General features: G+C 39.3%; 2 protein-coding genes across 4 annotated transcripts; both read left to right on the top strand.

The window, feature by feature from the left end:
• Positions 1 to 5,533: 5,533 nt before the first annotated feature.
• On the top strand, positions 5,534 to 9,342 carry wasf3a (WASP family member 3a). 2 transcript variants are annotated; one of them, XM_085363696.1, is made up of 8 exons: positions 5,534 to 5,666; positions 7,095 to 7,229; positions 7,331 to 7,484; positions 7,573 to 7,690; positions 7,782 to 7,966; positions 8,444 to 8,665; positions 8,745 to 9,049; positions 9,185 to 9,342. In XM_085363696.1, exons 1-8 carry the CDS (start codon positions 5,534 to 5,536, stop codon positions 9,340 to 9,342), a joined length of 1,410 nt encoding a protein of 469 aa, XP_085219822.1. The 2 variants fall into 2 exon arrangements, with proteins under 2 accessions (XP_085219822.1, XP_085219823.1); XM_085363697.1 differs by having other exon boundaries at positions 8,444 to 8,642; positions 8,743 to 9,049.
• A 1,977-nt stretch (positions 9,343 to 11,319) lies between these two features.
• Positions 11,320 to 18,914, top strand: LOC146624110 (V-type proton ATPase catalytic subunit A-like). Of its 2 annotated transcripts, none has more exons than XM_085363698.1 (15): positions 11,320 to 11,374; positions 11,912 to 12,020; positions 12,412 to 12,540; positions 12,703 to 12,917; positions 13,005 to 13,142; positions 13,222 to 13,373; positions 13,789 to 13,951; positions 14,079 to 14,187; positions 14,425 to 14,547; positions 15,774 to 15,888; positions 16,104 to 16,167; positions 16,271 to 16,474; positions 17,707 to 17,801; positions 17,967 to 18,138; positions 18,252 to 18,914. In XM_085363698.1, exons 2-15 carry the CDS (start codon positions 11,939 to 11,941, stop codon positions 18,342 to 18,344), a joined length of 1,854 nt encoding a protein of 617 aa, XP_085219824.1. In that variant the 5' UTR covers positions 11,320 to 11,374; positions 11,912 to 11,938; the 3' UTR covers positions 18,345 to 18,914. The 2 variants fall into 2 exon arrangements, with proteins under 2 accessions (XP_085219824.1, XP_085219825.1); XM_085363699.1 differs by lacking the exon at positions 11,320 to 11,374 and adding an exon at positions 11,658 to 11,776.
• The last annotated feature ends 2,145 nt before the right edge of the window (positions 18,915 to 21,059 follow it).

Raw genomic sequence — 21,059 nt, forward strand, 5'->3', positions numbered from 1 at the left:
AAAGAGAGAAAGAAATAAACAAACCAAAATCCCCTTTAATTAGTCAGATACAAAGACTGTAAAAAAATGCAACTGGTGTCAAAAAAAAGAGAAGAAGAAAACTTTGAAAGACCTTCAGAAAACCTGGGGAACTATTGCTAAAGAGCTTCTTTTTTTAATTAAAAAAAGTCTGACTCCTTGGAATCAAAACCAAAAAAGAAAGAGATGGGTGGCTCAAAATCATATATTACTGTGCATTTGAGTGGCTATGACTAATAAATACAGCAAAAAAAAAAGTATACCATTATATTAATGTAATCAGAATGTTTACAGCATGAGACAATGAGGCAATACATGAGAATCGTTATTTTGTAGTGCAGACCCAGAAAGAATTAGACCAACACCAAGGAGAGCTGCAACCCCCAAACTTCTATTAGCCCCAAAACTCAAATAAAAAAAGCATTCAGGGCAAGTGTTGGGATATGTCACAGTGAACGAGCCTGGATACTCATATTTCCTTTTATTTTAAAAGGAAATATTTATCATGTAAAGAGTGGCAATGCTACCCTCAGACTACTCTTCCGTAAAAGACTCTACAGGAGGCTGGAAAAAAGTAATGCTTCAGTGCCCTCTAGAGACAAAAAGAACATGAAACTCTATGTGTCTTGGTGACGTTTTCTGCAAATCATGAAACACTTTAACAAAAAATATACATGAAAAATTACAGATTCAATAACGAGCTACCCCGTGCACATGTATTAGACAGCAAGCGCTTCAGGTCAGATGACAGAGCTCTGGTCTGATAGTTACCAGGGAATGATGAGTGACAAAGGGTTTGCTTTTAGGTCATGATTCCAGAGGACTGCAGCAAGCAAGCAATTCATTGCCCCAGAGAGGCAGTTATTCCACAGCAACTGGAAAAGACATCGCTAGATGACAAAGAACCACCTTTAAAGTGTATTTATGCGCATCTCAATTCTTCCTCTATATTTTAAAAAATTTGCTCAATCTGGACAAAAAAAGAAAGCAAAAATAAGGAGTTAACTTTAAACTATCACTTGTACAAACTGCATTGAGACAGCTGGATTAGACAATGTCTCAGAATAGGGTATGCTCCTGTAATAACTGAATCATAATTTCACAGTGTGCTACTTAAAAAGGTTTAAGCCCTGATATGTGGGTTACAGTACTCCCTCCCACAGGCCAGATTATGCCATCTGTGAGAAAAAAAACAGTATATCTCTGTGAGTGTGTGTGTGTGTGTGTGTGTGTGTGTGTGTGTGTGTGTGTGTGTGTGTGTGTGTGTGTGTGTGTGTGTGTGTGTGTAGCTTTCAAATAAAATTCTGAGTGTCTCATTTCACTCTTAATCCAGGTCATTCCTACTGTGATGTTAATAGCCTAAAGGGGACCGACACACTCCTGTTTACGCCAAGTAGTTGATCTGAAGTGAAGTGATAACACACACACAACAGACACCCATACACACAAAAACATAAGGAGCAAAAGTTAAAGAATGCACAAAATTAACCCTTAGAATTGAGAATACTATGCAGATTTTAACCACTGTATATATTAATTTTTTCTGCTAATTAATCACTTTGTTAAAACGGTCAATAAAATTATTACTGCTTATCAAAAAGTGATAAGCAGCGTCTGTGTCACACTAAAGTTAAACTTTTCATTCGGTCTTGATTTGATGTCAAAAACTTGAGGTTGGCACACGAATATCCGATTCATAGAAGGTTGACTTGTGGCCCTTAAAAATAGGACTAATACATCCTGAAATAAAATACTGGATGCCATGGCGACTGTGATTGGATGACAGGAGTAATCTGCTGACTAAATCCCCTCATGGCTCAAGCTGTGATTTGGACTGGAGATTTGTTTTCAGAGTGAACTCCGCCCTGCAGAGATGACTGTCAACGTAAAGTACACTACAGACTGCAGCAGGCCAGCAAATAGTCTGTTTAATTTGGAGGAAACAGCTTGGACTCGACTTTGACAGCTTCTTCCCTGCGTGCTGACGTGAACAAAACGAGCCAACCGGCAAGCCAACGCTAAAGCTATTCTATGGTAGGACAATCATGACCAAGTTTTCAGCTGCTGCGAATGTAGGTCTGTTGTTACAGGTTGTGTTTTCTGTATTAGTATAAGAAAAACCTTTTTTTTTTCCTGTACAAGTAATTAATAAAATAATTTTAAAAACTGAAACGTCATACTCCCACCCCCCCAGATTCTGTGATTGAAAACATTTTTTAAAATACAATGTTATCATAGAATTGAACAGTTTTGTATTTTAAGTGATTAGTTTGTTGTTTCAGTGAACTTTTATTAAATGTTAACTGTCTAAATAGGAAGCCTGGTCCAGCTAAAGCTAAAGCAGTCTAAGGAGGACAAATAAAAGTTGTATTTTCCAAGGTCACAAAGTTTTAACATGAACATGCTACAAAACAGTCCTTTTGTCCTTTGTCCATTCAGCTATTGGTTATTAATTGATCATAAATAAATACATGAGGCTGAGCTCAAATTAATTGATAATATGCATGATAATAAGAAACTAACAGACAGCCCATTTGCTCTAACCAACAATATAAGCATGTAGTTTTTTGGGAATTGAAGAATGGACCTCTGATGCTACACCAAAATCATTCCCTCAGTGTCAGTCAAGCATTAAATGAGCATCCACTCCATAATTTAACATTTTCTTTGAGCTTCAGAGCTGCAAAAACAGCTGTTAAAATTACATATGGTAGTTTATGTTCTTGTTGTTACCTATGTTACCTCGTCAATAGCTTCAATGCTAACATGTTAAATGTAATGGACACTATTGCTCCCATTAAGGTGAAGGTTATCTCTGGAAGGAAAAAGTCTCCATGGAGAAACTCCACACTGGTGAAAAATGAAAAAAGAGAGTGTAGGAAAGCTGAGCGCAGATGGAGAAAAACAAACCTCCAGGTTCATTATGACATTTATAAAGAGAAACTTCACAATTATAATTTACAACTGAGGAATGCAAGGAGGTCCTACTTCTCTGACATCATCACTAAAAACAGCCATAATGCTCGGGTCTTATTTTCTACAGTTGACAGGCTAACAAACCCTCCTGTGTCAGTGGCAGCTGAACTTCATTCGACCATGGCCTGCAATGACTTTGCCAAATTCTTCACTGAAAAAATCCAAAAAATTAGACAAGCAATTGGTACATCAACAGCAGATCCAGGATATGTACTGTGTCCACCAAAAAACTGTTTAAACACCATGAAACAGTTTCAACCTATTAACAGCAAAGACCTGGAGGACATCTTAGGTCGACTGAACTCCTCCTCCTGCTGTTTAGATGTCCTGCCAACAAGTTTTTTCAAAAAGGTCTCAAAGACTTTAGAGTCAGACCTGTTACAGATCGTCAACTTTTCTTTATTATCAGGTGTGTTTCCAGAATCACTAAAAACTGCTGTAATCAAACCTATACTGAAAAAGGACAATCTTGACAAGACACAAATGAACAACTACAGGCCGATCTCAAATCTCCCGTTTTTAAGTAAGATCATTGAAAAAGCAGTTTCTCAACAGCTCAGTTACTTCTTAAAACAGAATAATTGCTACGATGCCTTCCAGTCAGGTTTTAGACAGAACCACAGCACTGAAACCGCTCTGACCAAAGTGTTTAATGACATATGTCTGAATACAGACAGTGGAAAAATGTCAGTCCTAGTTTTACTGGATCTCAGTGCAGCATTTGATACAGTTGACCACAACATATTACTCAAACGACTGGAGAACTGGACAGGTCTTTCAGGAACTGTACTAAACTGGTTCAAAACATACGTAGAAAACAGGAAATACTTTGTATCAATAGGTAACTTCACATCTGAGCAGACAAGTATCACATGTGGAGTTCCCCAAGGTTCCATCTTGGGACCCCTTCTGTTTAACATCTACATGCTCCCACTGGCACAGATTATAAACAACAACAAAATAAACTATCACAGCTATGCAGATGACACACAAATATATATCACAATGTCACCAGGAGACCGAGGCCCTGTACAGGCTCTTGGTAAATGCATTGAGGAAATCAATGACTGGTTGTGCCACAATTTTCTCCAGCTAAACAAAAACAAAACTGAGGTAATAGTCTTTGGCGCCAAAGAAAAACGATTACAGGTCACCAGAGAACTTCAATATCAAGGATAAAAGATCTGATGTCTCAACAGGACCTGGAAAAACTAGTCCATGCATTCATCTTTAGTAGGCTTGATTACTGTAACAGCATCTTTACAGGTCTACCTAAAAAATCAGTCAGACAACTACAGCTCATTCAGAACTCTGCTGCTCGAGTCCTCACTAAGACCAAAAAAGTGGACCACATCAGTCCAGCTCTGAGGTCCTTACACTGGCTGCCTGTCCGTCAGAGGATAGACTTTAAAGTTCTGATGCTGGCCTATAAAGCTCTGAATGGTTTAGGACCAAAATACATCAATGACCTCCTGACCCAGTATGAACCATCCAGATCCCTCAGGTCATCTGGATCCGGTCTTTTATCAGTTCCCAGAGTCAGAACCAGACACGGAGAAGCTGCATTCAGCTTTTATGCTCCTTATATCTGGAACAAACTCCCAGAAAGCCTCAGATCAGCTGAAACACTCAGTTTATTTAAATCCAGGTTGAAGACTCACCTGTTCTCAGCTGCATTTGAATAAAGCACCAAATCCACACTTTAAGCTTAAATTTCAAAACTTACATTTAACTACTGATTTTATCTACTGTTCTGATTTTATCTGTTTTGATTTTATATACTGTTGTTTGTTTGTTTGTTTGTTTGTTAATTAGTTAGTTTATTTGCTTGTTTTATTCAATTTTAAATCATGCTTTTTATTTGTTCTTGTTTCTAATGTCTCTGTAAAGCACTTTGAATCACCTTGTTGTTGAATTGTGCTATACAAATAAACTTGCCTTGCCTTGCCTATATTAACAATGTGCTGGCATGGCCATCCCTTGTTTTCATCTGATATAGATATGTAAACAGGAATGCAAATTCGCTTAAAAAACAGTCGCACAGTGCCTGTGTTAGCTCCCCTTTTGTCACAATAAGGTTCCTGAATAAAACAGATGTTGCAGCGAGTACGTTAACCTCTTTGCAAAAATGGACAATTACATACAATAGGCGTACCACTTTGACAGGTAGTGATAAACTGGGACATTCAACAGCAAGTGGCCCAATGTACAAAGCAGCAAATATTGGAAAAAAAACCCCTCAAAGGTGTCATTTTTAATTTGTCTCTCTATTACACGTTCCCCACACACTTTTTAAATTGTAAAAGCATGGAAAGCTAACAAGCATACTAATGCATTGTGCATTATGCATTACAGGGTTGCTTTTTAAATATAAAGACACATTTAAAGTGAAATTATTAACTTAATTTGAGAACATTAGTGACTGTGTCGACTTTGTGCATTAATATGTTGATTGTTCTAGTCCACAGGTTGCAGTAAGCAGTGAGCTGTCAGCTCTGTCCTCTGACTCCAAGCAGCTGGGGAGATGTGAGAAGGGGTCATGCCTCTGGTGAAGAGGAACATTGAGCCTCGGCACCTGTGCCACAGTGCCGTGCCCGATGGAATTGGCAACGAGCTGGAATGTGTAACCAACAACACGCTGTCCGCTATAATTCGACAGCTCAGCAGTCTGAGTAAGCTTACAGTTGATCAGATTCAGAATAAAGTATCAATGCGTCTTTAACCTGTGCTCATTACATGCAATCAAGGTGTTGCCACTATTAAGCAAATCGAAATTTAAATCATAAGGAAAATTATACAGTAAAAAACCTAAACTATCTAAATATTCAGGGCATAATTACTTCAAGTTGTGAAAGATCGTTAGAAGTGATGGGGTGGGAAACTAATTTGCACACAGTGATTTTTAGCTTGATTTATTATGCATTTAACAGATCGATTTGTCACAACTAATACATAATATGGACCAAAGTACTTGGCCTCCTACACCTTACTTCTAGGGGAACTGCTCAGCCATTGAAACTCAGGCCATGAAGCTCCCAGTGCAGTTTTTGTGCTGATGTTAATGCTAGAGGAGCTTTGGAGCTCTGCACTTTCTCCCTGCTCTGTAACTTTACATGCCACTTACAAATGATCGTGGAACATTTAGGAAGGAAGGCATTTCAAAAAAACTGACTTTTTGTAACAGTAACATCCTGTTGCAGCACCACACTCAAATTCTTTAGGAGGATTGACACTTTTGAAGATGTTTGTAAAGGGAGACTGCTTAGTGCTTGAATTTATACATCGGTGGCAGTGGGACTGAAAATACCTAAATTCAAAGATTAAGAGGTGTGACCTAATCCGTTGGCTACATAGTGTATATCAGTCCTGTAACACAACACAATACGCATTGAGTTTTCTGGGGATAATAATTTGACATATTGACATATACCCTCTATGTCATAGGAGTGCTTTTGTTTTCTTAATCCTTTAAAAGGGATTATCAGATAAGAGTGTCACTTAATTGCTGGCTTTGAATGAGGGGAGAAACAAACAAAGAACATATTTTAAGGGTATCAAATTTGTCAGTGTGTGATTTGTTGCAGTCGTTGCTAAAATGCATTTCACTCTGTACACAGGTTTGTGCAGAAGTACAGTGGTTAATGTTAAACATGTTGTTGCAATGTCTGTATAAAGATTAGAAAGCCTGTGTGCTTTTGTGGTTACAAATAAGTGAGAGGAGACAAGAAGAAATCCTACAACATATCCTTTGATAGTTTGTACATCCGTGTGTGTGTGTGTGTGCGATTAGTAAACTTACCGAAGCTTAGAGCTTAGCGTACAGATTTGTACAACAGCACGATAAGATGGAAAGTAACTGGGCGGAGACACAAACACAGGCAGTCTAATTATAGCTTTTACATTAAGCAGACTAGAGCTGTTTGAAATGTGCCCCTGACTGAGTAATGGAAACAAACATTTTGAGCAGTTTAATTTAGATAGTTGATATCAACACTCTGCCTTTAAGGTGCCATTATCTTTTAAATGTTATTGAGATTTGACACACCTTTCCATTTATTGCTTTTCCTCTATTCTCTCCCGCTTTCTTGCTCTGGTTGCAGGTAAGCATGCAGAAAATGTTTTCGGGGAGCTTTTTAATGAAGCCAACACCTTTTACGTGCGCGCAAACTCTCTTCAGGATCGAATTGACCGCTTGGCCATCAAAGTCACCCAACTAGACTCCAGTGTGGAGGAGGGTTAGTTCATTGGGTATCAGTGAATCTTCTTCTGTTTGTTGCTATGGTTATTCCTACACGCTTTATATCAAACTTTCCTCCTTAATTTTGCTTTTTTAAAGTTTCCCTTCAAGACATAAACATGAGGAAGGGCTTCAGAAGCTCGAGTGTCCAGGACCAGCAGGTTTTATCCAAGGGCAGCCTTCCTAGTGCTGTAGCCGACATGTACAACAGCAGTGACAGACCTCCTCCTCTCAGCAACCTCACTGCTTACAGGTGCTGCACTGTTTTTCTTTCTTTTTTTACTGTTCTAAAGTTAGATATCTGTCTTCAGTTAATGTTGGAAATTGGTTTTTAAATACAGAGAGGATTCTACTGATGCAATGAAATACTACTCTGACCCATCATACTTTTTTGACCTGTGGAAAGAGAAAATGCTTCAGGACACAGAGGAGAAGAGGAAAGAAAGGCGGAGGCATAGGGTCAGAGTGCATTTTACCCATCATGTTTACGCATGTACGTATTTACTTACTGACTGCTTACTCAAACTCTGTATTCCTGTTGTTTCTGCAGGAACAGAAGCGATGTGTGGACAGCAGCACCATTCAGCGTGAGGTGAAGAAGGTCAGAAAGGCACGAAACCGCAGGCAGGAGTGGAACATGATGGCGTTTGATAAAGAGCTCCGTCCAGATCACAGACATCCACAGAGTCTCAGGCGAGGAGCATCATCTGAGGGCTCCCTTTCGCCAGATGGGAGGTTAGAGAAGCTACCAAGATTGTGTTTTGGATAGGTTTTCAATGTATTTTTCTGTATAATACAACGCTACAGAGGGAATTAAAGAATTTCCCATCTTTGGGACTAATGATGTAGATCTTATTTATCCTAGTTGTATTTTTATGGAGAAATTTGTAAAATTATTGTAGATTTATGTTACTTTTAAAATAAAACTTAGCAGATGGGGGGGACTTGTGTGTGTGTGTGTGTGTGTGTGTGTGTGTGTGTGTGTGTGTGTGTGTGTGTGTGCGTGCGTGCGTGCGTGCGTGCGTGTGTGTGTGTGTGTGTGTGTGTGTGTGTGTGCCCAAAAGGAGGGGTAGATCCGTTTTCACAAATAGGACCTTGTGACCCAAATTGTAATATCTTTGTTGTGTAAAGCGTCGGCTTTGATATTGTAACAACAAATCTACCATCTGGATCTGCATCTGCATGACAAACTCTCTTTTACTGTTTATCCAGGCCTGACCTCTTAGATTACCCCATCCCTCCAGTGCCTGCCCATGCTGCTTGTAACTCTGCCAAGTCTCACGATTACGTTCCTGGGAACACGCATCCCTCACCACCTGTGGAGCATGAATACCAAAGCATTGATGTCAACTACAAGAGAGTAACCTATGCCGCAGCAGAGCCTCGTGCTGCAGACCGAATGAACGGTTCAATTCGTCTCCCTGCAGATTACAAGTATGTGAGAGAAATTGAAATATAATATACTCTTTTTGGGCATCTGCAACTTAATCCTCTTTCTTTTACTGTCACACAGGTCTATCCCACCACCTCCTGCCCCCGGCCCTCCAATCCCATCAGCCCAGACAGCCTTTGGTTTTCCACTGGGTGCACATCCTCCAGCGCCACATAATGGCGTTGGGCACGCGGGCCCGGGCTGCCCACTCCCACCAATACCTCCTCCAGGGAATCACACGGTCCCTCAACCCCCGGGTCCCCCACCTCCTCCTCTCCCTCCGCCATCTGCACCCTCACACCTAGCGGGACACAGTGAAGGCTGCAGACGTGAGACCAAACCTGTGAGAGACGCAAGAAGTGACCTGCTGTCTGCCATCCGCATGGGTGAGTCAGCGTGCTTAGACGCAGTTGGCATGGCTTCCAGCTGGTCAGATGAGCACACATGTGAGCAGCTAACACTCTGTGCAATACAGACATATAATATTCTGTCCTCTCTCTACATGTGTGTGCCCTCATTAGGCATCCAGTTGAAGAAAGTCCAAGAGCAGCAGGAGCAGCAGAGCAAGCGGGAGCCGGTGGGGAACGACGTAGCCACCATCCTTTCCCGACGCATTGCAGTTGAGTACAGCGACTCTGAGGAGGACTCTGAGCTTGATGAGAATGAGTGGTCGGACTGACAAAACACTGAATTGGTCTTTTCTCCACTGGATCTTCAGCACAGATGAAAGAAAACTGTGAAACACTCCATCTAGCTCCATCTAGTGGAGTCTTTGTACCAAGCCACTACTGCCAAAATACCTCTACCTTGTAGTTTTTATTTCTACTTTCATAATAAATATTTCATGAGCAACTGAACCACTAATCTAGCACATCTACACAGTTTGCACCAGTTTGTTTTGTAACAGGTTAATATCCTCATTTCAAAACTGAGTCAGTGTGTGATAAATCACACAGTTCTATCACATGGAAATGTGACCCATTAGTTTCTTAAGATTGTCTTTGTATACTGCTTGTTCTAGCAAAATGTCCTTACGTGATGACCTCCTATCTTTGTCCAGCAGCATCCCAGCGGAGAGCATTTCAGTGTAAGAAAAGCATAGGTATAAATAATACATGTTACCATTGGCTGACTTCCACATAGCTTCTTTAGTTTCAAGGTCTTTGTATTAGGCACGCTGGCTCATTGGCACACTACCTAACTAGCCGGCTCAAACACTCAAACACACAAGTAGAGCAAGCCTGTGCTTTCCCTACTATGACAAGTTAAAATATGTGCTGTGATATAAACAAGCACTGAATCATACCATAATATTGAAAGATTCAAGGGTTTTTGTTTTAATTTAATCTTCCTAATCTCACACTTAATTCCATTAGTTTTGTAATAGCTACCTCAAGTTGTAACAATTTCTCAGTTCTGATTGTGTGTATGAAGGTATCATGTCTGACATTAATTCTATTAGTTGTGATGCGTCTTTACAAATACTGATATATCAATAAACTTTCCAAATTAGCAAGAAAATCATGCTATCATTAAGTCCTTGTCTTTTTTCTTTTTTACTTCTTTCTTTTTAACTTAAACTCCACTAGATACTAGAGGTCAAAACCCACTTGAAAATTATTTATAGATTTTTGCACAACCTTAATGGGGATGGGCCAGTGGGTCAAAAATATGTTGCAGAGACATATGATGAATACACATAATGACTTTGAATGACCGTAAAGGCAAAAATGACCTAAACAACCCTGCAGACATACAAAGTAGCCAAAAAAGAGGCATAGAGTGGCTACAAAGAGATTAAAAACAGGCAAAATCAGACAGAATATCATAGAATTTGAGCAGAGACACAAAAATATGGTCACACAATGACTACAAAATGATGGAAAATTACCTCTGTCAGACAAAAAGGAGTAATATAATACACAACAAAATCAAAATTAAGTAAATGATCACAAAGAGACACGAGATGGCTAAATTCACTGATCAACTGAGAACTAAAGTGATATGTAAATTTAATTACATAAAAAATGATAATCAAAACAGTCAATGTGCAAATGTGCAAATCATTAAAGGACTTCATATATGAACGCACCAAAACTGGTAACACTGCCTCACACTCAAAAATTTTTTTTTTCATTTAACCAGTTTTTGAACAATAATTTGGGGATATTTAAATAAGGAATGAAAAAAAATTTACTGTGAAAAATTTTCAAGTTACAGTACCTGGAAGGACAATGAGGTGATTTAAAAGTTTGTGCTCTCAAAACTACAACCAAATCAACTTTACAGCCACTTAAGTTACAGAAACCAAAACCGTTTTTAATTCTGCAACCAATTTTCAGCTTTAATTTTATAGGCTATATCATAGTGTCAATAAAAATATAATATAATATTAAAAATGCTAAATTAATTATGGAATATAAGTATTTAATAAAATAAAGAAAACAATGAAACAACGAGGCCTGTAAATTCATTCACACCCAGCAGAGGTCACCCGATGCCAAAGTGTAGCTCAACGGAACTTGAGAAACTGTTAACTATTAGACGCCATGTTGGCTCTGTAATAACTGCCAGCGTTGCAAGACAGGAAGCGAGTTGAGCCGCAATGGAGATGTTTTCGTCCCGTGACAGTGTACTGGTTGGCAGGTGATTAGCTCCTCCTCAGTCTTCTACAGTAGACACAAATCTGGACAGCTGACCATTGTAATAAGGTATAGTATTTATACAGGCTTTGTAGGGTTTTACATTCCCACCAGCTTGCCTTTCAGTTATGGGGCAAATTTCGAGTGTAAAATTCTTTGTTTAGCTTAAACTGTGAACGATGATGATGAAGATAGCTAGTGTGTGCTAACTAGTCACCTGACTTCTACGTGCACACGCTCAAATCAGCTTTACTCTCAGCCTTCCGTATGGAGGAACAAACAAGCTACCATCTGGCCAGGAATGGCAGCGCTGACTCATTTTACCTCATCTTTAGTATCTGATGGAAGGAAAATGAAGCTTTAGCAGAGTTAGCTCACGACCTAACACTGTTAGATGTGGTCATTCATTCATGAGAGAAACCACCAAGTCACGGTGCTCGCATAATTCTCCCTGTCACACTAGCATCTAACGTAAGTCTGGAAAAATAATAGTAATACAATAACTCTACCCTGGCTAATGATTAAGTATTGCACGATGTCTTAACTTGTGTGTGAGTGTTATAAAATGACTTGAAAGCATATTTTGTCCTCTGTGTGCCCCTCAAGGAATTTAGTAAGATATAAACTATCAAGATGGATACCTCAAAACTTCCCAAGATCCAGGATGAGGACCGAGAAAGCCAGTTTGGATATGTACACGGTGTTTCTGGACCAGGTCTGGTCTTCTTGCCTTTTAAATGGCTAGAATCTATCAGGTTGAATGTAGTTAAAAGTAGTATGGTTGCAATGTTTAGCTAAGTAGCTGACAAATTAAGGAAGTTGATCACATGATGACAAAATCATGACATTTCCTGTTATTACCCGTCTAATCTCACTAAAGAATGCCTCTCTAGCATAGCTGTAGATTATATAGTTATCCTGAACTGCATGACTTCTGCTTAAGGATATCTTTGGTCTGTTACATATGTTCAAGCTATAACATTTGTCATTTTTGTCTTAATAATCTCTTTGAAATTGTCCCAGTTGAAAATATAAACAAGTAAAACTTTTCATTGTTTCTTAATCGTTTCAGTATCTGTAATTTTCTTTCTTGCTATTGCCATCAGTGGTGACAGCTACCGCCATGGCAGGAGCAGCCATGTATGAGCTGGTTCGAGTTGGTCACAGTGAGCTGGTGGGAGAAATCATCCGTTTAGAAGGGGACATGGCAACTATCCAGGTCTACGAGGAGACATGTATCCTTTCTGCTGCCGTGTTTCGTTCATCTTTTGTCAAACATCAAAAGTAAAAAAACAAAAAAACAAATCAGACTGAATTGCATTAAGAAAAGCTGCTTGGCAGATATCACGTTTCAGACATTTCGTGGTTTGTTTGGTGACCCTAACTTGATCATACAGCTGGCGTGTCTGTCGGGGACCCTGTCCTGCGAACTGGAAAGCCCCTGTCAGTAGAGCTGGGACCGGGTATCATGGGCTCCATCTTTGACGGTATCCAGCGCCCACTAAAAGACATCAATGACCTCACTAACAGTATTTACATCCCAAGAGGAGTAAACATTGGTGCTCTCAACAGAGACAACAAATGGGAATTTACGCCCGGGCAGAACCTTCGGGTAAGGAAGGCGCATTGTTGCAGTGATGAGTCCTTCAAAGTCTTTTCTTCTTAAGTGTGCTGACCAAAAATGTGATCCCCTCGCCAGGTCGGCAGTCACGTAACTGGTGGAGATATCTATGGTATGGTATTTGAAAACTCCTTAATCAAACACAAGCTAATGCTTCCACCTCGTAGCAGAGGCACCATAACCTACCTGGCTCCACCTGGAAACTACGACATTTCAGTGAGTGTTGCATTTGAAACAAAGTGCTTTTTATTTTGGATAAAAACAAAACTGATTTGGGGGGGTTTCTTGCATTCAGGATGTGGTTCTGGAGCTTGAGTTTGAAGGCATTAAAGAGAAACTCAGCATGGTGCAAGTGTGGCCAGTACGACAAATCCGCCCCGTCACAGAAAAACTACCAGCTAATCATCCACTGCTGACCGGCCAGAGAGTTCTGGATGCACTTTTCCCGTGAGTATTCATTTGCTGTGCATTATGACATCTTTATTTAATATATGCCGCTTAACAGATTTATTAAACCGCCTGTCATAAAAACAAGAAAACACTAATATTTTTGAAATCTTTCAAAAACATGTTTAAAACAAACTTTTTTTATAAATCAGTAAATTTGAAATTATTTTCAGCATTAAAAATATAATTTTGTTTAAAAATCGTGCACATACTGGTGGATTAACCATTACTTAACCATAAAAAAAGGATTATAGTGATTATCAATAGAGTTAATTTAGGGCAGCCCATAAGCGTTACAGTGGGTGGTGGTACTGCAAGTACTGCATATCACATATTATGAAAAGTGGGTTTTTCACTGGTGGATTGTTTAGTTATTTATTACATAGTAAGACCGTGTGGCTGTTGTGCTTTACAGCTGTGTGCAGGGTGGCACTACTGCTATACCAGGAGCTTTTGGATGTGGAAAGACTGTGATCTCGCAGTCATTGTCCAAGTACTCCAACAGTGATGTCATCATCTATGTCGGCTGTGGAGAGCGTGGAAACGAAATGTCTGAAGTGCTGCGAGATTTCCCCGAGGTTTGAAGATTACGAAGCTTTCGATTTGTTATTTAAGTTTTTTTCTATCTACTGTAACAAACGCACTACAGCATCACTTTTGACTCGCTTAAGCTAAGGCTGTTGTTCACACTGCTCTTGCCACTAGCTCACTATGGAAGTTGACGGCAAAGTTGAGAGCATCATGAAGAGAACAGCGCTGGTTGCTAACACCTCCAACATGCCTGTGGCTGCTAGAGAGGCTTCCATTTACACAGGTATAAGCTGCCTACATTATAGAGAACTGAGTCATTGTTAACCTTAACTTTTACTACATACTTAAAAAAAAAAAAGTAATTGAAAAGTAATTGAAAAACTTAAAACACTCTAAAATCCTATTCAGAACTTTATGAAAGTAGCTAGTAGTGAGCTAGTGTGTATTTTGTTGTTGTTTTTTCCTCTTCCTGCACAGTATTTTGAAAGTGTCATCAAATGTCAAACTTTTGCCTGTGCAGGGATCACACTGTCTGAATACTTCAGAGATATGGGCTACAATGTGAGCATGATGGCTGATTCAACGTCTCGATGGGCCGAAGCTCTGAGAGAAATCTCTGGAAGACTGGCTGAAATGCCTGCTGGTGAGTTCAGTGGTCACAATCAAAATCTCAAAACATGTTTGTTTTGTACCTGCTGATCTAGATTAGAGATCAGCAGGTACAAAAGTCACCTCATACTGTAGTTCAGTAACATTTATTTCAGGGCTTTTTTTTGTAATATATTTGGTTTATTTTACTAATTCCATTTTGATTCATGTTCTAAAGCACTTTCTTTTTCATTTAACTAGTGAGGATGTACTATTAATCAGGACTTCATTAGGTAACTTCAGGGGTAGCTCTGGGGTTTCTGTACTATGAAGGTGGTTTATTTCTTACCAGGGTATACTGCCAAGGTAACTTATGTTGTGAATTTAACCTGCTCTGGTTCTAGATTAGAGATCAGCAGGTACAAAAGTCACCTCCTACTGACCATTCAGTTCTCCAGAAAATAGTGTCACTATTCCTGAAGGATCATTTGGACATCTGTGTGGAGATAGGAGGGTTTAAAGTCTTTCAATAGTGTCTAATGTTTACCAGTTTACCTGATGAGCGTTGGTAATAAATATATATTCTTAGACAAAAATTTTTCCCCTTTTATGTAGGGCTGCAATTGTACAGTAATTTTATTGTTCTAGAAGTTTTAATATACAATCCTAAAACAGGACGCCTACACTGTACTTGAAGACCTTCTATCAAATTCGTGTGTAGTCTAAGCCCATGTTTGTTATTTAATCTTTACTCTCAGATGTTAAACAACACTGGAGCTGCAGCTGAAAGAAAGGCAAGCGTAAGAACATAATATCGCATAATATCGGGATGTCGAAATTAAAATGGTATATATGAAAATGAGAAGAATTGCAATGAATGAATCGTTTTAAAAACATAGATGTTAATAATCGCATTGTGTGTGGCAATGTTCGTGTTTCCTTCAGATTGGCCCACCTATTAAGAAAGAGATGGGGGTGCATATATACATACATACACTGCGATTGTTATAGTAAGAAGAAAATTGTGATTGGTTGCCGACACCACCCTTTTCCTGTGAACGTGCAGAGGAAACACTGGGTTAACTTAGCAAGATGATAATTAGCTTTGTTTGACTGCTTATCCTGAGTACCAGTGCTAGTGTAAGTGAGTCCAGATAACAGAAGGATACCCTGGGTATGTTGAACTCACTTCATAGTACAGTTCATTCAGATTTTGTTAAGACCCTCTCACACAGTAGGTAAACTCATGTGAAGCATTTACCTTTGTGTTGCTGGCTGCAGACAGCGGGTATCCGGCTTACCTGGGCGCCAGACTGGCTTCCTTCTATGAGCGTGCTGGACGTGTGAAGTGCCTGGGAAATCCAGAGAGAGAAGGCAGCGTCAGCATCGTAGGAGCGTGAGTTCACATTTATATAAGCAAGTTTGTGCTTTTTGTTTGTTTGTGCACGTTCTGTAGATGGTCATTGACTGCTGCACGTCGTTATATTGAGTTTGCTTCGGTGGGAAAATTAGTTAGAAAATGTAAAGTTTTTCATGTGAAACCTTTAAATAGAATCCAGCAGGTGATTATTTTATTAGTAAACTTTACCTTTAATACTGTGAACTCCTTAGTGTGTCACCTCCTGGTGGAGACTTCTCCGATCCTGTCACTTCAGCCACACTGGGAATCGTTCAGGTAAGTAAAATGTAGAAACTTAATGCAAACATTTGACTGAATTCACCTTAAAGTGAAAGTGTCTCTCTTTTACACTGTCCTGTGTTTTTGTTGTTGTTTGCAGGTGTTCTGGGGGCTGGACAAGAAGCTGGCTCAGAGAAAACACTTCCCGTCTGTAAACTGGCTCATCAGCTACAGCAAGTACACACGAGCTCTGGATGAATATTATGACAAACATTTCCCGGAGTTTGTTCCTCTTCGCACAAAAGCAAAAGAGATTCTACAGGAAGAAGAGGACCTGGCTGAGATTGTGCAGCTTGTTGGCAAAGTGAGTCAGTTTATATTAAATGGTCTAAAACTGTCCCCAGCAGCGCGATGGATCGAACCCAGAATTTCATTACCATGAAGCAACAGTGCTAACCACTGTGTCACTGTGCAGTCTGTGCTCCTTTATGTGAGGAGTTTGTATGCTCAGAGTCTCTCTGGACACACCATCTCTTTCCTACTGTCCAAACACAAGCATGTTAGGTTACAGTATTGAGCCCTACTCTAAAAGACATTGTCACAGATTGAACTCTGCCTCTGTGGCTGAATTTAAAAAATAAGTGTTTAAAGTTGAAGCTTTTAACGTAATTATAGCGTTTTCTTGTGAGATACAGAACATGACGTCACAAGGTTGATTATTTTGTGTTTGCTAACTAGTCACATACTGGATAAAACTCAGAGACTAAAACTAAAACAGTTTAAGGGCGTCACTTTTCTGTTGCCCCTGGCTGCTGCGATCACTTTTCTTTTTTTAAGCTACATGCACTCAAATGGGAGAATCCACCTTTTGGTAATGCACTGGTTTGTCCATTGTTGGGTTGTGTATACAGACTGAGTGACATAATCAGCTGGCAGAGCATGTCTCCTCTCTTGAATACTGCCAGGGCGGTGCAAAAGTGACCCTGCTTTTCATTTTAGTTTCCATGATTTCCACAAAAACTAATAGACTAATGTAAGTCTATTGGCAGCAACCAACAAATTGACTTAGTGAAGTAATATTCTGTACTGCCACATGATGGCGCCACAAATGCTCTACTGCAAACACTAATTTTTTAAAATCCAGCTTCACGGATAGTGTTTAATCTGTGACAGTTTTTTAAGTAGTGTTCAAAGGTGTAAATTAGCGTTAATGCATGTAGTGTTTTATGTCCATTTTGATGACCAATGAACAGTAAATGGTCTGAATTCATGTTAATCATTACAATTTTTATTCAGTTTGAATGCTTTGGAAGTTCTACGAGCTCTGTTACTATGGACTCTAAATGGGTTTAGATCTGTTGATCAGTTTTACCAGATGAAGGTGGGAGATTGAAGAGAGTGAAGTCTGTACATGAGACTGAAGGAACATGTGTTGGTACAAAAGGCCCAGTGTATCAAATGCAATCTAATGCTTAATCTCTTTTCTTGTATATTTTTTTCTAAGCCAAGTTAGTGGATACATTATATGTAAAAAAATATATATATGTGGCAATGACTAGAAAAATATAACAAGAACTCATCTGGTTTTGTTCCCAGGCTTCACTCGCTGAGACTGATAAAATTACTCTAGAAGTTGCTAAGCTCATTAAGGACGACTACCTGCAGCAGAATGGTTATACTCCCTATGACAGGTGAATACAAAGCACTTACATTTAGACAGATTACATTGAAAGTCTTAAAAGAACATGCTGACTCTTGTAATTGTGCATTTTGGATGTTGTATTTTATGATATTACTGTAATTCCCATGAAAACAGGAAAAAGTATTAAACAACATGTGTGTAAATATTCTTTTAGGTTTTGCCCCTTCTACAAAACTGTTGGCATCCTCTCAAACATGATAGCGTTTTATGACATGGCCCGACATGCGGTGGAGTCCACAGCTCAGAGTGACAACAAAATCACCTGGGCCATCATCAGGGAAAACATGGGGGAGATCCTGTACAAGATCAGCTCCATGAAGTTCAAGGTACACATTTGTTTCTCATGTGGCAGGAGATGTTTGGTTTTGTTTTGTTTTTTCTTTGCCATATTGATCATCAACCCCCTTAAAAGATTTTGTGCCTTTCATGTATCGTTCAGGATCCTGTCAAGGATGGTGAAGCAAAGATCAAAGGAGACTACGCCCAACTGTTGGAGGACATGCAGAATGCTTTCCGAACCTTGGAGGAGTGAGTTTCCTACCTCTCAGCTTGTCTCTCAGATATCCAGACCCCAGTGCAGTGCAACATAGTAAAGACTGATTGGCCCATGTTCTGAATGTCTGCCACAGTCACATAGTCTTTTTTTTTTCTCCTTGATGTTTACGCCCAAACATTCCATGACCTACACAAATTGTATTTCATTTTGCTGATTTTCGACAAGTTTACTCATAAAAAAAAAACAGTACTGAAATCCCCTTAGGCTGTCTCAGAATATTACTTAAATAAATTCGCCCCAATCAAGTGCTGCACTCGCACTCCACTAGTAGCTGCGAAAAAAGAGTTGATGTCTCTTTCCCCCAGATGTAACAGTGATCAATGCAGATATTTAATCAAATGGGAACATGAATGTGGATAAAGGGACAGAGGCAGTGTATTCAGGGGATGTGAGGAGTTCTTCCACGTCTTACCTCTAAAGTGTGATTGTGATGCTGTGGAATATATACTTGATATTATGTGTAAAATGTGAATGAATGAGATTGTTGGTTTGTGTTGTAAAAGAAGTCTTGCTGTTTTGTCCATGGTACATTATTGTCTCCCTAAATAAATGGGAAATAAATAAAGTAGATGGTTTCAGTAAGATTTTATTTCTCATATTTCTTTCAAAACATAAACCAGCAGTTTGAAATCTTTCAAACTTTCATACACAAATTTTGATAATTGATGTAAGAATCGGTCATTGGTGCAACCTTATAAGCACACCTCAATTCAATAAAGGACTCGTTACTGTAGATGGCGCGCAGATAGATTTAGACATATGTACAGATGAGCGGTGAATTATTAGCCCTCGTATGAAATGTAAAGTTTTGTCAACATTTTCTCCAGTGTTTTGTTTTTTTTTTTAAATAAAGCTAATTAATTTTCAACATAGCATTTGCAAACATACTAGTTTTCTTTAAAAAGCATTAATTGGGGTCAGTATTATAGCTGAACATTTTGTCACCACAGCACAAACCAGTGTTGTGTAATGATGTGCTGAGTTTCAAACGGGTTGTCTTCCAGTTTACACAAAGTATAAAAACTTCAGTGAGGGTTTGAGCTGTCACTGAAGAAAACGTAATCGTAACAGTAACCAAAGAAATCAGTTTAGACTTGAGAAAAAGAATTGTTGATGCTCACAAACTAGGAGTTGTATATGTAAAGTTATCAAGTGTCAAGAACTGGAATTAGAAGCATAATCAAGGAATTCAAAGAGAGCCACACAGTATTGAACAAGTGTGACTCTGGAAAGAAAACTAGTGAGAAACGTGTCTAAAGACCCCAGAACAACTTCAAAAACATGTGAATGACTTAGCCAAGTTGGAAATTGTAGTCTTAAAGAAGACAATCACCAGAGCTGTGTGCAGGAATGGATTTCAAGACTACAGACCAAGAAAAACTCAACTTTTGCACATGAGACACCTTCAAGCCAGACTGAAGTTTGCTAAGAACCTGGAGAACAACTATCTATACTGGAAGCAAGTTCTTTGGTCAGATGAGAAGAAACTAGAGCTCTTTGGCCACAGAGATGCTGCTTATATTTTTAGAAAGACGGGAGAAGCATACAACACAAAGAAGGCCACCCCCACAGTGAAAAGCAGTTGTGGGAGTGTTATGCTGTGGGAATGCTTCAGTGCATCTGGAAATGGAGGATATGCCAGTTTCAGATGCCACAAATCTGAGTCACTTAGTCTTCCTATACAACAACAACCCAAAACATACGTCGCTCCTGGTGAGGAACTACCTTCGAAAGACCAAAATGAGCATTACTGACTGGCCTGCACAAAGCCCTGACTTGAATCCTGTTGAAAATCTGTGGGGTAAACTGAAGACCATGACAGAAGATCACCAAATCTAGAGGAACTTGAGAGATTTACCAAAGAAGAATTGGCCGGGATCGCTGTTATCCTCTAAAAAGGATCGAGAATTGACTATAAGCATCAGTGGTTTTCCATGATGTTTGCAGCAAACTACCTGCAAAGTAAAACGAAAAACTGGTTCTTCTTTTCTCTTTGTCAGTTGACAAATAAAGAGAATTCATGTTATTCTCTTTGAAAGCATCTTAACTCGATATGTGATGCTTTAGTACATTAGAGCACAAATATACAAAATATACAACAAGGAGATGGACTGATTATTACATTTATTTGTCATACTGCATTATCAGCATCTTAGCAGTTTGCTGATGCACAATCTTCAGCATTCACTGTTGGTTCAGTGTATTTCTCTAGCATTAAACCCTCTAAAATAGATTAGAGTCGCTATCTCAGGTTCCGGGCTCCATTAGGACTAATGGAAGCGTAACCCGCTGGAGAAAGAGCAGCAGCTTTTCTCTGCATTGATTCTGTCCATCCAGTGCAGACACTACCAGCCTATAGCTCATAATGCACCTGCCCCTCTTTCTCTTATTCTTGAATTAGTAATGATTCATGGGGCAGTGTGTGTAAAGAGGACATTAACAAAACTGTAAATGGATTTGCTTATGTGCAAGCGAAAGTGGCATGGACTTCCAAGGCATGTCTAACCTTTTGTTTTGCCACGTTGAAAACAGGATAACCATTATTTCATTATTTAAACTGTTCTTAGTAAAGGTCATACTGGCTATTTTGTCTCTGATAAGATACCTTATGGGTCCTAACGTCTGTCTTTCAGGTTCCAGTGTTTCCCCTTTCACTGAGCTGCAACAGCATTTCATTTTAAAGTTGGTTTA

This window comes from Diplotaxodon limnothrissa, linkage group LG10 (genome assembly GCF_057381915.1).
Source record: "Diplotaxodon limnothrissa isolate DT_005_m linkage group LG10, D_limnothrissa_male_GT1.1, whole genome shotgun sequence".
In the NCBI taxonomy this organism is placed as follows: domain Eukaryota; kingdom Metazoa; phylum Chordata; class Actinopteri; order Cichliformes; family Cichlidae; genus Diplotaxodon; species Diplotaxodon limnothrissa.